Source organism: Fusarium fujikuroi, chromosome FFUJ_chr09 (genome assembly GCF_900079805.1).
Source record: "Fusarium fujikuroi IMI 58289 draft genome, chromosome FFUJ_chr09".
Taxonomy (NCBI): domain Eukaryota; kingdom Fungi; phylum Ascomycota; class Sordariomycetes; order Hypocreales; family Nectriaceae; genus Fusarium; species Fusarium fujikuroi.
Genome location: NC_036630.1, coordinates 339,319 through 356,182, shown reverse-complemented (window position 1 = coordinate 356,182; position 16,864 = coordinate 339,319). Strand labels below are relative to the sequence as shown.

General features: G+C 50.2%; 7 protein-coding genes; 6 read left to right on the top strand and 1 right to left on the bottom strand.

Annotated features, from left to right (window-relative positions):
- Positions 1-52: 52 nt before the first annotated feature.
- Positions 53-1,015, top strand: FFUJ_10068 (related to lipase/esterase; the record flags this gene model as incomplete). Its single annotated transcript, XM_023567959.1, has 1 exon — positions 53-1,015. The coding sequence occupies one exon, from the start codon at positions 53-55 to the stop codon at positions 1,013-1,015; it is 963 nt and encodes a 320-aa protein (XP_023435328.1).
- Positions 1,016-2,536: 1,521 nt separating this feature from the next.
- Positions 2,537-3,397, bottom strand: FFUJ_10069 (uncharacterized protein; the record flags this gene model as incomplete). XM_023567958.1 has 3 exons in its annotated part: positions 2,537-2,933; positions 3,001-3,270; positions 3,318-3,397. 3 exons carry the CDS (start codon positions 3,395-3,397, stop codon positions 2,537-2,539), a joined length of 747 nt encoding a protein of 248 aa, XP_023435327.1.
- A 616-nt stretch (positions 3,398-4,013) lies between these two features.
- Positions 4,014-5,489, top strand: FFUJ_10070 (related to dis1-suppressing protein kinase dsk1; the record flags this gene model as incomplete). XM_023567957.1 has 2 exons in its annotated part: positions 4,014-4,551; positions 4,600-5,489. 2 exons carry the CDS (start codon positions 4,014-4,016, stop codon positions 5,487-5,489), a joined length of 1,428 nt encoding a protein of 475 aa, XP_023435326.1.
- Positions 5,490-6,289: 800 nt separating this feature from the next.
- FFUJ_10071 (probable glutamate--tRNA ligase) lies at positions 6,290-8,228 on the top strand (the record flags this gene model as incomplete). XM_023567956.1 has 2 exons in its annotated part: positions 6,290-6,654; positions 6,707-8,228. The coding sequence occupies 2 exons, from the start codon at positions 6,290-6,292 to the stop codon at positions 8,226-8,228; spliced, it is 1,887 nt and encodes a 628-aa protein (XP_023435325.1).
- A 1,446-nt stretch (positions 8,229-9,674) lies between these two features.
- FFUJ_10072 (uncharacterized protein) lies at positions 9,675-10,118 on the top strand (the record flags this gene model as incomplete). The annotated part of the gene is made up of 1 exon (XM_023567955.1): positions 9,675-10,118. One exon carries the CDS (start codon positions 9,675-9,677, stop codon positions 10,116-10,118), a length of 444 nt encoding a protein of 147 aa, XP_023435324.1.
- A 2,949-nt stretch (positions 10,119-13,067) lies between these two features.
- FFUJ_10073 (probable DFG5 protein) lies at positions 13,068-14,679 on the top strand (the record flags this gene model as incomplete). XM_023567954.1 has 5 exons in its annotated part: positions 13,068-13,167; positions 13,221-13,382; positions 13,436-13,759; positions 13,812-14,056; positions 14,104-14,679. The coding sequence occupies 5 exons, from the start codon at positions 13,068-13,070 to the stop codon at positions 14,677-14,679; spliced, it is 1,407 nt and encodes a 468-aa protein (XP_023435323.1).
- Positions 14,680-15,465: 786 nt separating this feature from the next.
- On the top strand, positions 15,466-16,287 carry FFUJ_10074 (related to N.crassa uvs2 protein; the record flags this gene model as incomplete). The annotated part of the gene is made up of 1 exon (XM_023567953.1): positions 15,466-16,287. One exon carries the CDS (start codon positions 15,466-15,468, stop codon positions 16,285-16,287), a length of 822 nt encoding a protein of 273 aa, XP_023435322.1.
- Between the last annotated feature and the right edge of the window lie 577 nt (positions 16,288-16,864).

Sequence of the window (16,864 nt, the reverse complement as noted above, 5' to 3'; positions counted from 1 at the left end):
GCTTAATAAAAACCTGCCTTCTCTAAGTAACCAAGCCGCTCGGAACCCGAAAATGACCCTTAAATACGACCCTGAGTTTCAGGCCGTACATGATGCATTTGCAAAAATGTTCAAGCTTGAGCCTCTATCTTTAGATGATATCGAGGGCTCTGCTAGACGACGTGAAGAGTCCATGCAAGCCTTTATTCCGAAACAGGTGGTTCATCCAGATGTGGAGCAAGCCACTCACCCAATCGATACTTCTGACGGCCATACTATTACAGTCGTCAGCTTTGTTAAAAGAGACTCCCAATCAAGCCCTGGACCAGCCCTTCTTCATTTCCACGGAGGGGGCATGATAATGGGATCAGCCGAGGGGGGAGCAATGATATTGTCAGCCCTGGTCATGGAAACTTCTATCCCTGTCTTCAGTGTCAATTATCGACTTGCTCCTAAATTCAAGGGCCCCATTCCTGCTCAAGATGGCTACGCCGCCTTGCTTTGGCTACAGAGCAGAGCAGATGAATTCAACGTGGACCCGGCAAGAATTGCGCTTCTTGGCTATAGCGGAGGTGGAGGTGTTGCTGCCGGCGTAGGCTTGATCGCCCGTGACCAAGACCTACAGCCTCCTCTAGCCAAGCAGATCCTGATCTACCCGATGCTAGACGACCGAAATTTGGTAGAGAATGAGGGTCTGAAGCCTTTAGCTACCTGGACGTGGGAAGAGAATAAGGTAGGGTGGACGGGGCTTCTTGGAGGTCAAGCAGGAAAGCCAGACGCCCCAGTTTCGCAATACGCGGCTCCTGCTCGAGCAACAAATACGGCCAATTTACCGCCAACATATCTCGATACTGGAGACCTTGACATATTCCGCGATGAGGTCGTCACGTATGCTGCGAGACTGCTTGCGCAGAACGTTCCTGTTGAGCTCCATGTTTATCCCGGCGTGCCTCATGCGTTTGAGTTAATTGCGCCTAATGTCGAAGTCTCGAAAAGGGCTGTTGAGAACAGGCGGAGAGCCATGACAGACTTTTAAGGCTATCCCCCACATAGCATTTTTGAACCAGTTGAAGAAGCAGATGCGGCATCTTTTTGGGCTGGGGATGCGTAATAGGCGACAAGGTCGAAATAAATGAAGATTTAGCATGTGCAGATCTGTATGGTTCCGGGTATCGTAGATATAAGGGTTCAATATAGCGAAGTTAAATGCTACCCGAAATGAATGATAACTTCTACCTCAGTCAAACACTGAAAACTGCAAGATAACCAACAAAAGCGGAGATCATATCATGCCGAAAACCTGATCAGTTATTGAGTTCCCGATTCAGGCAGAATTCACGAGCTACACCGTGTCCTCAGAGGTGGCTCGTTGGTTTTCTGGCTTATATTGGAAAGGGTGTTAATAAATAATGACAAAGTTGTGTCTCTATGTCGTTCTTTAGAGTTTCATCTTTGCAGTTACATTTTCAGTCCTCCATAGAAATCAGTCTATATCGAATGGGGTTCGGCCCGTGAGCATAGGCTAGGGAATACCAAGTTCCTCCAGTAAATTGTCTGTTGTGTCAACGATGCGCATGTCCATCCCTGGTAGACTTAACTTCCACCGAGAACAGCTATCGGTGAATAGTTGCAAACTGACCTTGGAGAGCCAATGAGTGAAGCAATAACTCGAGAGCTCTCCTCACTCTGGCTCACGGATGAGAGGATTGGCAGTTGAGTCACTGGGAAAACAATTTCGAGCTGGTGAGTATGGGTGTCTGAAAGTCTGGCCTTAGTCCCCAGTCAAATTCGTCCTTGTTTCTCAATCTTGGAACTTAGGAAGGACGCAGAATATTGGCATAAAGCATCGGAATATCAGCGTCATCTGGCAGCTGGGTAAAACTCACTCTGGTCTGTATTCGTCGCGACGATCTGACTCCCCAAATTTGAATGCTATCATCGAAATGGTATTGTCGCCTAGTTTACGCTTACAGAGGCTTGAAACTATTGACGCTTGGACTGTAGGATTGAGAAGTGTTGTTCAGTCATGTGGCTACTGAGTTGCCAATTAAGTTTTGACATAGGATTGATATAAGTTGGATGAGCCAAACCTGGCCTAGTACTCATTTCTGAATGTAGGTCGCTCTTTCCATTGACTCCAAGAGACAATAGACGACTCCTTTGGAGTATTCCGGAAAGGCTTTGGAGACCTCTTCCACTCTTGGTGGAACTCTACATTACATCTCGTGACTCCAAGACTCTTTCAACTGCCTCAGCTGCCTTGTCGTAAGTCTCTTGCGCCCTGTCGTCCTCAATAGAGAATAGGTTGCTAGGTTATATCAAGGTCAACGGTCTGTCTGGGGTCCTTTTTGTGCTGTCTGGGTAAAGGTGGTAGGAGATAGTGTGAAGGACGCCGAGATTTCTTGAGAGAATATCTATGGCATTGAGATCACAAATGACGAAGCAAGCATGGCACGTTAGTTGACCGGGCTCGATGTATTGTCGCCGAAGCTCACAAATGGATGACAACAGTTCCTTCAACTCTCAATGCTCCCCGTGAAGGCCGGAGGCCGTAGAATTAATGGCTAGCTGCCAATTGGCGTACACTTCCCCCAGTGCTTCTCTCACGTGGGGAGCTTATGTCGACATCGTGAGGGAGCGTGAAAGTCGACAAAGCCATATGTGGGATCTCAGTGTCAGCGAGCTGGCTCATGCCTGTCTTGCCTATGATGACAGCGACGAGATCTAGCAATCGCTGAATGGAGGGGGCATTCTGGGACGTGATGCCATGGAATGCGCCATAGGCCAGAGAGGAGTCAAATGTTTTGGCGCCAGCGATATCGATGCTGTCCTTAATTCCGACTCTGGGGCTGTTCAATGACAGCTCGGGGTTTGGTGTGAAATAGAGACGGGAGGGAACGGCGATGGCTTGACTTGTGTACGCATCGGAGTTTGTCGCGTTTAAATATATGACGCTGTCATGAGTTGTCAGCAAAGAGAGTAGGGCAGGGCATGAATAGAAACACTGGTGAAGGGACTCACGTTTGGTACAGTGATTGAACGAGCGACGCAACAAAAGCTGCGTGAGTAACTGGGAGACCCTCCCTCACTGGCAACAGTCCCGTGGCAGTGTCAAAGTGGGCACCTTCCGTCAGAGTATCGGTTTTCAGCTTTGATTGATCAATCAAGATATCTCGGTTTGTACCAGGAGAATGCAATCGATCCGCAAGTCTTGTGGCAGTCGGGGTTCGATAGGCTACATCATGATGGGCAGAGACAACAACGGGTATAAAATGGTATCCCAGATGTCGTCTATCTGATGTAAGCGGTGAAGGGGGTCGTCTAAGTCTTGCGCTGACAAGTCGACAATGGCACTGTCGCCAAGTACTGTACTGTGCCTACTTGATAACACGGACTGATAGTCAGGGCTGGCCGCCATGTCACTAGACGAGTTTCATAAACGAACAGTTTGAAATCGTCCACATTGTTCGCGAGAAATACTGACCTGAGAACAAGAGCTTTCATCTCCAAAAAGGTCGGCGCGTCACTAGTAGTCTTTCCCTTGTTTAGTGTCTCTTACCAATGATGAATAAGAAGTTTAAATAGACTGCCACAGCTACTAGTGCCCTTAAATCGACAGGACTTATCGGGGCGGTTGATCTATAGCTGGCACTTTTGCTCGAACAGGAAGGATTTTGTATTTGGTCAATAGAGAAAAACGGGCCTACCGATCTTTTCTCTAGTTAGGTTGTTTCTCGTATTATCAAGGGCTTCGACAGGTTGTGTAACAAAAGAGAAAAGGAGTCATCGCCGTATAAGTTTCATCAGTGATTCGGCAAGTTTATTACCCGCAAGCTATCAATCTTTGCCATTGCAGGCATCTGACTCTCAAAGTTGGGCTCTTTGTCCTACCAAGTTTGACATCTCGCACGTGATAGGCTGTTGCCTGATTCAATTGTTCAACCAACGACCTTGAGGCCTCATCTTCCACTCGCTTCGTCAACCGCCACCTTTCTAATCCTCTCCGAACCTCATAGTCACGAAGTGCGCTTAATATGTCTCCTTCCTCTAGTCAAGATACTAGCGATGCATCAATCACCTCTAATGAGTCCTGTCGGTTTGAGACGGTCCAGATTAGCGACACAGAAGAGCCTGAATTTTATCGAAAAGGTGGCTTCCACCCAGTTCATATCGGCGATCACGTTGATGGCGGTCGGTACCGGATTGTCCATAAGCTCGGTCATGGCGGCTTTTCCGTCGTATGGCTAGCTTACGACTCCTTGGAGTCTATCTGGGTGGCACTCAAGATTGTGGCAGCTTCGGACTCCTCTATGATGGAAGACAAAGCAGTCATGTGCCACAGTATCACCTCTAAAATTAATGACGAGAGATTCATAACCTATAAGCGCTTCTTTCACATCGAAGGGCCCAATGGCCGCCACCTATGTCTAGTCCTACCACCTTGTGGTCCTTCTTGCAACACCATGTCCCAATACCTACAGAGCAGGTTTCATCCCTGGCTGGCGCGTCGCGTGTCTTCCCAAGCTACAAAAGCTATCGCAGATCTTCATTCTCAAGGTCTTTGTCACGGAGGTACGCCGCGTTTCTGCTTCCTGCCTTTACGTTCCTGATTTTCTATAGATTTTGCCCCGAGCAATATCGTCTTTCGCATCCGTAACCTTGATCATCAAGATGATCAAGGGATATACCGGCTTTTTGGTGAGCCTCAACGGGATGGCTTGAGAACGATATCTGGTGAACCTACTGGTGCAGAGGCGCCTCGGTATATTGTTGGCAACCTCGATTTCGCCTCAGCAGAAGACCTCATACTTGATGACATCTGCTTAACCGATTGTGATCAAGCATTTTTGACCACTGCTCCCCCGAGGAAAACACTTGGGACACCTCCAGGCTTTCTGGCGCCCGAGGTGGCAGTTGGAAACCTGGCCAGCACTGCAAGTGATGTGTGGGCTTTGGGCTGCTCTATCCTACAGATCAGGTCAGGCTCATCTCCTTTCTCAATTCCCAACGTTGATAGTCCAGCAAACTTGCTTGGATGGGTCAGCGAGTACCTTGGCCGTATACCGGCATCATGGGGAGAGCCGCTATTCGACGATGACGGCCTCCCAACGATGGACACAATCAATGGCGAGCCCCTGGGCGAAATACTCGAAAACACAAGATCATTGAAGCAGTGGATCGGCGAGATCTGGGATCAACCAGAGAATCTCGAGGAGCTTCAGTCATCATCAACTGCGCCAGAAAGAGTGAGGGATGAGAACAAGCCATATCTGGAATGTTACAGCAACAAATTTTGGAAACCTGCCGCGACCAGAATCGACAATGTCTACCTTGGAGCATACTCTGACAAAGTTGATAAGATCATTGAGTCACTGCCGAAAATACCTACGCACGAGGCTGACTTGTTATATGATTTGATATCCAAGATTTTCGTTTACGAGCCTGTGCAGCGAGTGTCTGCAAAAGATATCTTGGCTCATCCATGGTTTCATTTGGATGACAGGATATGAAGACTTGCTCCCAACCTCTTCAGCAGAGTTATGGGATAATAATTAGAGGAGTCAATAGACGAAATACGATTACAGATTCGGGGTGACGCGTTGTTCCATTACAAGGCCTGTACACCCGGTAGTTATTCCCGGAGTGTCGTGGTCTAGAAGCCGGCTCTGAGCCGGCGGGTAAGCTTCCGGCCTGGTCTGGGGTTGCCACGCCGGGATATCCAAGATCTTATTCATGCAATCGTCATCAAAATAAGGTGACTATTGACCGATATACGGATTCTCTCCGTTTTCGGTGTGGCTCATCAGCAAAAATTCTCGAGATAATCCTCACGGATGGGAATGCTGTTCTCGCAATGCTCCAAGCTCCTCCGGCTTCGCTATTGGTGGGGTGACAGTAAGACGATGGGAACGGAGCGAGCGAATTGAGCGAAATGAAGAAGTACTTTAGAAATATATACAAACAATTGAATGCATAAAGTATTCATCCTTTCCAAATATTCGGTCAAGAGTCAATGGTAGCATTCGTGGAATGTTGACCGTCCTGTCACACGATCGGTCACGTGCTTCTACCAAGATCCTGAGTCATCAGCATCACCCCGCCAAAATCTTTGACCCCTCCAAAATCTCGGGCTCAAATTGGGGCAACGAGACCTACTTCTGCCAGACGCCTCCCACTCCATTCTTCCATAGACGAAGACGAGATCGAAAGCGAGTCCTACAGACGCATACGAACGAGACCAAGCTTCAGCACACGATTGCCACAGCGAACACTCTACCCGACAAACTTCCCCTCCTCCAACCCCGCCATCATGAGCTTCGACGCTGAGAGCGCGGCTCCAGTGCTCGCCACAGCCGACTTCAAGACTCTCGGTCCCTTGGCCGCTGATCTCGACAAGCACCTCACTCTCCGAACCTACCTTGGAGGCTACACCCTGAGCGAGGCTGACGAGAAGGTCTGGACTGCCCTCCGCACCAATAAGGTCGCCATTGGCCTCGTCCGAAAGGGTGCCTACGCCAACATCACCCGATGGTTCAAGTTCATCGAGGATGCTCACCCTGAGCTGAAGGAGAAGCTCAACTCTGGCAAGGAGAAGCGCGTTGGCGGTGCCAACTATAACATTGGCCTTCAGAACACTGAGAACGGTGTCGTGACCCGTTTCCCTCCTGAGCCCAGGTATGTTCTTCACCGAAACACGCATCGCGTGACTTTACTGACACTTTGCAAGTGGTTATCTTCACATTGGTCACGCAAAGGCCGCTCTCCTCAACGATTACTTCGCCAAGACTGCCCCCGATGGCAATGGCAAGCTCCTCGTCCGATTCGACGATACAAACCCCTCCAAGGAGAAGCAGGAGTTCGAGGACTCTATTCTCCACGATCTCGAGTTGATGGACATTAAGTACGTCTCCGTCACTCACACCAGCGACTACTTCAAGGAGCTCTACGAGATTGCCGAGCAGATGATCCTCGACGGCAACGCATACGCCGATGACACCGACCCCGAGGTCCAGAAGGATGACCGCAAGAACCGTCTTGCCAGCAAGCGACGTGACCGTCCTGCTGAGGAGAGTTTGGCCATGTTCAGAGAGATGAAGAACGGTACCGACCTGGGCCGAAAACACTGCATTCGCGCTCGCATCGCCTTCGACTCGAGCAACGGCTCTATGCGAGACCCCGTCATCTACCGATTCCCCAATTGGAAGGGCGCCGAGCCCGCTCCTCACCACCGAACCGGTTGGGACTGGAACATCTACCCTACCTACGATTTCGCCTGCCCCGTCGTCGACAGTCTCGAGGGTGTCACCCACGCGCTCCGAACAACCGAGTATGCCGACCGTAACGAGCAATACCACTGGTTCATTAACAACCTCAAGCTCCGCAAGGTCAACCTCTGGGAGTTTGCCCGTATCAACTTTATCCGAACATTCCTTTCCAAGCGAAAGCTCACCAAGGTTGTCGACACCGGCCGTGTCAGCGGCTGGGATGATCCTCGCCTGCCTACCGTCCGCGGTATCCTCCGTCGCGGTCTGACCGTTCCCGCTCTCCGTGAGTTCATGTTGAAGCAGGGGCCTAGCCGAAATATCGTCACCATGGACTGGACAACTATCTGGGCCATCAACAAGCGAATGCTCGACCCTGTTGTGCCCCGATACATGGCCATTGAGGAGAAGGACGCCGTCACTGTCACCGTGACTGGCGGTCCCGAGAAGTCATACAAGGAGGACAGACCCAAGCATGTCAAGAACCCTGAGGTTGGTACCAAGCAGGTTACATTCGGACCCAAGCTTCTCCTCGACCAAGCCGATGTTGCTGAATTCGCCGACAACGAGGAGATTACCCTGATGAGCTGGGGTAACGCCATTGTCCGCGGCCTTGACAAGTCCGCCTCACCCATTAAGGACCTCAACCTCGAGCTGCATCTCGCCGGTGACTTCAAGACCACGAGCAAGAAGGTCCACTGGCTAGCGGCCGACCCCGAGAACCTTGTCAAAGCTGAGCTCTGGGACTTTGGCTACCTCATCACCAAGGACACGCTAGAGAAGGATGACAACCTTGACGACTACCTGGCCGAGACCACCGCCTGGAAGGTCGATGCGCTGGTCGACGCTAGCATCGCTGGTCTCAAGGAGAACGACTTTATCCAGCTGGAGCGCAAGGGATACTACCGTGTGGACAAGGCTCTTGGCCAAGGACCCGACGGCCGAGCTGTCCTGTTCAAGGTCCCCACAGGTGGCCAGAAGGGTTAGGCAAGCTAAACTAGTCAAGAAAACAAAAGGGCTGGGGGATTTATGACGTCTTGTGATTTGACGACGGACATGTAGTTATGAAAGACAAAGTACCGTAGTAGAAATGCGAAAAAGAGGAAAAGATCCGGACCATCATGAAGTCCCTCTCACTTTGCATGCAGGATATGTCACGCTGTTCCTTTCGCGATGATGATTCGCTCTGCTGCGAGGGTTTGATGTCAGCGCTGATGCAGATCCACCAAAATCGGCATACTCTTGAACACGATGGGAAAATCCCTGCAGGAAAGAGTGCTTCTCAATGCGCATATCAGAATGCACAGTGAGATTTGAACTGCAGGCCTGAGGATACGAGAGGGGGCGGGTTGATCGACCCTGTAATCAGCTACACGAGAGGGGGAATGATGGTGCGATTAGTTTCTCCACATTAGGCGGAGATTTTCTAGAAGATGATCGATTATGACGTTGGATATGTGCAGTGAAGTGAAGTGATTCGGATGTAGGTACCTGTTGAAGATGGATGGATGGAATGAGAATTGTTGAGATACGATACTGGATGCACGGGGAAAACCAGACCCCTAAGAATAGAAAATAGAACGGTTCTAGCGCATCTGATGCCGCTAACCCCGCTGTAGCAGTCAGCCCAGAAGGGCTGCTCCCGCATCGTGGCGTAGAAAAAACGGTCTCGATCTTTCTCAATGCGGTGAAAGGATTCATTACTAACGTTGGGCATTTGCAGTAAGGAACATGACTGAAGGTAACGTGAGATTCGAGTAATACGAGATGCTGCATCGAGCGATGGGCCAAGGGCCAACTCCACAGTTTCTGACGTAGAACAAGACGGAAAGATCGGAAATACTGTATGTACCCAACGGAAGAATTATCTGATCAGGTTGGGTGTGCTATTTTGGTCCTTTTTGCGGGGATGAGACCCGACCTGGCGATACCTCACAACAAAGCACCTCTCAATACGAGAGCTTCTGCTTCAAGTATGTCCAAATACAGTGAATCACGAGGTAGCAATTAAAGAATAATACTACCATTTTATGCTTCTTCTGTGCCGCTTTATGCTTATGCATAGTTTCTACGCCTCCCGCTGCGGTGCGGTGCGGTTCATCGGCTGATGTCGGTGGATGCGGCTTTGGGAATACGAGATCCAGCTTCGGCCTGTCGATCACCTCGTGTTGCTCAACGCACGAGGTCTCTACTGCAAGGGAAGTTGAAGCTGGAGCTCGCGGTGAGCTATAGCACGGATCAGTATAGCTTGTGGGACTGGGCTTAGAATAGATGGAGGTTCTCTATGTCATAAGTTTAGACCAGCAGTGTAGAAACATCTATATAAACAGCCCTCATCCTTCTCCCTTCTCATCTCATCCCATCTCATCACCACACACTCCTCTTCACACAAACCACTTCAACTCCAAACAAACCACTACAAACACATTCAAAATGAAGTTCTCCGCCGCCGTCTTCACCCTCCTCGCCGCCACCGGCGTCACAGCCGCACCCGCCGCTGAGTCCGTCAACATGATGGCCGCAACCCCCCAGTGGACCATCCGCGACGCCAAGCGCTACTGCCGCTCCGACGACTCCATCTGCAACTGGAAGTTCGGCATCGACACTGGCAACGGCAAGCCCTACGAGTGCCGCTACGACGTCAAGGGCCCCGGCGCCAGCAAGAAGCGCAGCGCTGGCCCTAGCACCTGCGGCGACTTCACCATCACCTCTGGCTGGAGCGACCAGTTCGGCGCCGACAACGGTTTCACTACCCTGTCTGTCGTGTCCAAGTCGAAGCGTCAGATCATCTGGCCTGCTTATACCGACAAGCAGCTTGCTGGTGCTAAGATTGTTAAGCCTGATCAGTCTTATGCTCCTGCTTCTCTCCCCAAATAAGCGAGCGACACTGAATTGAGATGGATTGGGGGATTGGGGATTGACGTATAATAATTGCTTGTACATACTTGAAGAAAGGAAAGGTTTGGGGTTACAATACATAAGCACATCAACGCTGTTTGTCAATCATTGGCCAATTATTCCCGACGTGGAAGTGTGACATCCATCGCTTCGTCGGCCGAGTGCCGTCGGGCCTTCGGCCGGGCAGTTCGGCACCTTGTCACGCAATCATCACTGCACCACATGAGCATGCGCAATAATAACAGCCAGTATAACATTTTAGATAGTGCAATAGGTAAATTATAACAGCGAGCCGCGAATTATCGGATCAATCCTCTGTACCTAGCAACCGATATGTTTGTCGTGCCAAAGTTTAGTCGCTTGATGTGCAGACACAACTTCAAACCAACGCTTCTCATTCACAGACAGTGTTACAGCAATGCCTAATTAGAAAACATGCGTTGAATGAATTCTCTGCAATATTTCCGTCCAATAACCATCAATAGCATCCCATTAAATTGCCTTTGGTCAACTTTAGGGCCCACCGCCTGGTTACACCAACTTGAGCTTAGCTGTCTAAAAGCCCGGTTACCCTGCAGATGGCACATTTATATTTATTGCCCGTTGGGTGTTGCCTTGTTGTACGATTATTCAATGACAAGAAGCTTCTCAGTCACGTACATATATTATATCAAGTACATGACAATCAGTTTATATTACCTTAAGAGATTCTGGCTTTCAGTTACAGTCAGACTCAATTTGGTTTTCCCAATTATGGACCATGTCGCATGTGCCAAATGCGCTGATGGTGTACTTCACAGCGAAGCAACGGTAATTATCTACAGCCAATTTATACCTTCATTCTATAACACCGCGCTTGTTAAAAAGCTCTATTGACCTTTGTCGACTTTGGCGAATGCCGGCTGTCTAGTGTCCATCGATCATTCGGCGCGACACCAGAAAATTGAAGGCGCCGAAAGCTCCCCGCTCAAAATTTAGGCCTTCCATTGTAAAACAACAGAACTCAAATGCGTCGCCTCATCTCCCAATACACAACCGGTAGGAAAACATCAAGTCTGCGATACGTGACAGCACCAGAAAGGGAAGATCAAGGTTGTGCACTTTGTATCCGCAGCGTTCTGGCCGTTTCCACAATTGATGCGCGTCCAACCGTCGGGAGCAGATCATCTAGTAGCCTTGCACACACAATTATAGAAGCCTGTGCTGGAACTCACCACGATGAGAAATGTGGCTGCACAGTGAAGTGACCCAACCTCCAAATGCTGCGATACGTCAGAGAAGCGCCGCGAAGTTGACGCCGTGGCGGGGGAACACCTCAATCTAGTCCCGCACCCAATTGCCAGCATCAATACCAAGAGGCCTCACTCACACCGTCAAAAGATGCGTCGACACAATATATACTCACCAAAAAAAAGTAAATTAAGATCGTCGAAATAAAGTCAATTGAGGCGTTCGCCAAGCTGAAACAAGATGACGCCGGGCTCACCAACTCAGAAACGGTAGTAAAACCCAAGACCAGCGACACGCGTATGTCTTAGCTTGGCGCGTGCCAATTGACTTCCCCCCCTTCTCTACTAGAAAAAAGTTACACAGCGAGCCCGTTGCTGGGATACATACATAGCCACACGGGTAATTTATACGAGCGCGAGTGACAGTTTTGGCATGTGCAGTCCTGGCAGTAGCGTTGTGATGAGCCGGGACGCTCGGGGGGAAAATGTCATGCTGTTTACTCCGCCAAGTAATGACGGTCTGCCAAGAAGCCCCTTTGATCAAAACTGGGCATTAGCATCACGAGGCCTAAGCACCAATGCACGAAACCAGTTTTTCTACATTCAATAAGACGAATATGTCTATGAGCATGTCTATGACTGTATTAGCAGCTCACTCTTCATTCCAGTATCTCGCATGGTCAGAATATGTCTCGTGTGCACCCCAAACCTTGATTCCTTGCAGAGACCGTGTTTCAGTGGTCGCGGAGGAAGAATAAGGTAATATTTAAGCATACCAGGGGCTGGACCAATAAACCCAGCGGAGTGGGTGGATTTGGCGCATTAAAGTTTAGCGCCCTCCCTCTGTGAAAGGGGGGAATCTTTTAGAAGAGTACTTTGTAACTGTCATAGATTTGAGGGGAAGGGAGGGTATATTGTTATCGTACAGGGGCTTGCGTGGCCCGTTCAAATCCTGCTCTAGCACAGGAGATCTTGGCTCTTCTTTGTTATTGCGATGGCCCTCACTTTCGTCTCATCCATGGGTCGTGATGTTCGTCTAACGAGTTCTCCTACATTGCTTGTCTTGACTTCAATTTGCTTCAATGCAATTCATCATGCACTGCAAATCAGGGCCATACCCATTCAAAATGTCAATTACGTGGCTGCCCCCTCGCCAAGACTTGACCATTTGCCAATAAAGTCATGAATAAACACCCCATGTCACTGGCGTCTTGGCTCTTCAACCTTCTTGTCTCGTCGATAGGCCTAAAACCCGCCAAGGAAATATACCTCTCGTCGCAGCGCCTGCACTGCCCCGATGCCCAGAGACTTGGCTCGTACCAATAAACTTGCCAGTGCCATTTTATCTCCCCCCTTGTTTTTGTGTGTGCCTTTGTACGTACGTAGTAAAGAATAGATCCCCGGCTTTCCGTCCCACCTTTGATCTACCCAGATCTCTCTTCTGTCGGCTTTCTTTCTTACCTTTTGCATTCGCTTTTTTGCCGTGAACTTTGACATCGAAAACACTCGTTTTTATCCCATTTGGACTTTTATATCCCGGTCCTGTCTTCTTTTGGCGGGAGGGTTAGTTTGCACGGTTGAGGCCTGGTGCTTGTGTCGCTCGCTTACAAGCTACCTCGATTGACCACCACATCACGACATCACCTCATAGTGACGCCCATTTCTTATAGAGGGACTCATATCTGATCTCAGCGACATCATGTTTTCCTCGCCGACAGCGTTTGTGGCGAAGGTTGCGCTTCTGGGAGGTCTTCTCGTTCAATCAGTCGACGCACAGTATTACAAGATTGGAACAAAGGGTACGATGCCGACGACTGCAGTAGATGGAGGAGGAATACTAACCATGGTATAGATGAGATTAAGCAGTCGGCGCGGACACTCGCATATGATCTTATGTTGCAATATGACGGTAACCAGACTGGCATGATTCCCGGTATCCTGCCCGGTCCTCCAACAGAATACAAGGGCGACTACTACTGGTGGGAAGGCGGAGCAATGATGGGAACATATATCGGTGCGTCGGCATTGACAGCTCATCGAGATGGATTACAGACTAATTGGGGGCAGATTACTGGAAACTCACCGGCGACGAGAGTTACAACCACGTAGTGATGGAGGGTATGCTTCACCAGACAGGCGACGGCCACGATTACATGCCCAGCAACCACAGTGCATCCCTCGGAAACGACGACCAAGGCTTCTGGGGCATGTCCGCCATGCTTGCAGCAGAGAACAAGTTCCCCAATCCACCCGACGACCAACCCCAATGGCTCGCTCTCGCACAGGCTGTATGGACGACACAGGCTAAGCCCGAGCGACACGATGACGAGTGCAATGGTGGAATGCGATGGCAGATTCCCTTTACAAACTCTGGATACGATTACAAGAATAGTGCGTTTGTCCCGGGATTAAATGACGAGGGAGGAGTAGCTAACCTTTGCAGCCATTGCCAACGGATGCTTCTTCAACATCGGCGCTCGTCTTGCGCGATACACTGGAAATGAAACATATGCGAAATATGCTGAAGAGACGTGGGAGTGGCTCTGGAACGTCAACTACATCGATCATGAAAAGTGGCTCGTCTACGATGGCGGACATGTCGGAAAGAACTGTACCGACATCAACAAGGCCACCTTTTCTTACAACGCCGCGATTCTCATTCAAGGCGCTGCCTTTATGTACAACTTTGTAAGTCACTCACCTTTGCACCTAAACACATCCACTTACAATCGTAGACCAACGGTTCCACTACATGGGAGGACCGCATCGACAAGCTCCTCGACGCCACGCTCAAGAACTTCTTCCCCAAGGACATCATGTACGAAGTGCCCTGCGAAGGCCGCAAGGGCGCCTGCTCCACCGACATGTTATCCTTCAAGGGCTACGTGCACCGCTGGCTGGCGGTAACAACACAAGTCGCGCCCTTCACCGCGGAGCGCATCCTCCCCGTGCTGCAGACTTCCACCGAAGCAGCCGTCAAGCAATGCACGGGTGGAGACTCGGGTCGCAAATGCGGTTTCTACTGGAGTGGCGGCGAATTCGTGGACCCAGCTGTTGACGAGACGAGCGGTGCAGGCGAGCAGATGAACGTGCTAGCTGCGGTGTCGAGTCTACTGATTGGCGATGCGGAACCGCCTGCGACGAATAGTACGGGTGGTATTTCCAAGGGTGATCCCAAGGCCGGTGAGGATTCGCATGATAATCCGGAGCCGGAACCCATCACAACGGCGGATCGGGCGGGAGCGGGTATCCTGACGTTCCTGGTACTGGCGAGTGCGGTTGGAACGTTTGGATGGATGTGTTTTGATTGAGCGCTTTTGAGTCTGGCGTTGGTTGTAAAGCATATATAAGAAACTCGACTGGCGAGCGAGGAATATTTTTTGTTTGTCGTTTTGTTCTTTTGTTGGAGAATGGAGTTGGCTGTGTCCCGCAGGGATTGAAGGGATTATTAAGACCTTGATGGGAGATACCCAATGAAAGGCAGCATTCTGATAGATTTGTTCAAATACAGATGCTTGATAAGTTAGTTACTCTCGTTTTTGCGCTTGTCTTGTGTCTTCACGCGTGTTTCCATTGATCACCTGTTTTGGCAGCCTGAAGCTTAACCTTGTAGGCGGCAGTCAACCCTACAGCACCTGTTGAAAGAGACACAAGTCATCATTATGAAGCACTTATTAACATATCGCAAAAAGAAGGGAGAACTTGGTAGCGATGGTCATAATCGGCTGCGGTAATGCTCGGATGTTGCCCTTGAGCTTTCGCTGAGCCAACGAGGTCAGCCAGTATGCCACAGGCTGCATCCGATGGAAGCTGCTGGAGATTTGTGGCTGAGGGCTCCTCTGTCGCCACTGAGAACTTAGCTGCTGTGGCGATGAACTGGCTGACTCATCATAGATTTTGGAGCATGCGCCATCTTTAGCTCAACCTCGCAGCCTTTCGCCTTTGGGCAAAGATTTAACAACCTTCATCACCTCAATCAGACACGCAGCGCATTAATTCCTGGTATTCAACAGCCAAAGCCGCCCTTCTATCGAGCTCTTCCGATCGACGCGACGCGACGTGACGCCATGGCTGAATTACCCACTACTGAAGTAGCGATGCCCGCCCCCATCGCATTCAAGCAAAGGAGCCGACGAGCCAAGGACAACGTGAGAAAGCGACCTGCTAGCACCTTGCCAGCGCACGGCGACTCTCAAGATTCCTCTTCTTCAGACGACGAACGCGACGCTGTAGACGGAACTCGGATCAAGCGCAACAAGAAGGGAGTAATCTCAGCATCATCGACGAGTCAACGGAACCCCGATCAAGATCACGCCCCTACAGCCTTCCGCGCGAATCGTGAAGTGCCAATATCAGACACAAACGATGCCACAAAGCGGAAGGACTGGTATGATCAGCCGACAACCAAGGGCCCCGCTCGTGCCGCCTCCAATGTGCGCATCACGACAACCTTCGACTTCAAGCCCGACGTCTGCAAAGATTACAAGAAGACTGGCTGGTGTGGATTTGGCGATGCGTGCGTGTTTGCACATATAAGAGAAGACATTAAGCAAGGGTGGCAGCTTGATAAAGAATGGGAAGAAGTGGGAAAGAGCAGGAAGAAGATCAGTGGTGATCGCGGAAAAGCAGATGCTGTCGAGGGTGAGGCAGATATGGAAATGCTGAGCAAGATCCCTTTTGCATGTATTATCTGCGAGAAGCCTTACAAGAATCCTGTCGTCACTCGATGTGGCCATTATTTCTGCGAGGCATGTGCCCTCCAGAGGTATAGGAAGGACCCAACATGTAAGAACTGCGGAGCTGCGACCATGGGAGTTTTCAACACAGCGTCGAAATTGGAGAAGCTATTGCGGCGGAAGAGAGAGCATGAAGAGAAGCTGGATCGGAAAGCACAAGAACTAGATGATAAGGGGGCATGAAGAGTACGACTGGTTAACTTCTATGAATAAACGGCATTGCTGCGCGCGATCGACGATTAGCCCGGACCGCTTTACTGGCCATCAACGTACGGAAAAAGTCTTCAGCTTCAACACTGCGGGCCTTGCAGATAGCCTCAGATGGCTTTTGCGCGCTGCGACAAGACTGCAAAAGAGCCGAACCTGAATTTTCGACGTTCAAACCCGCGAGAAGCAACATACGCCTCGACGCCGTCTTTGGACATGTTAGTCACGCCAGAGCGTGCTCTGGTCGGTATTGAAACCTGCACAGCCTGATCTAACATGTACTTGTGCCTTTGATAGTCGAAGCATCGGAAAGGCAGAGACGCATCCATCGGCACAAATGTGGCCGACCATCTTACCGTCTTCGCAATATGGGCAGTTTGGCTTGTGCCAGCTCAAATATACGCCAGAAGACTTCTCGGAACTTGTAACATGCTCGTTCTTACGGGACCGTGGGGATCAGCATTGGCGATGAGGAAAGCAGAATTGACAGCGAGGATTGATCTGAATGACCTGTGATTATGCTCTGGTGCTGCCTTGAAGCTTTCACCGAGGC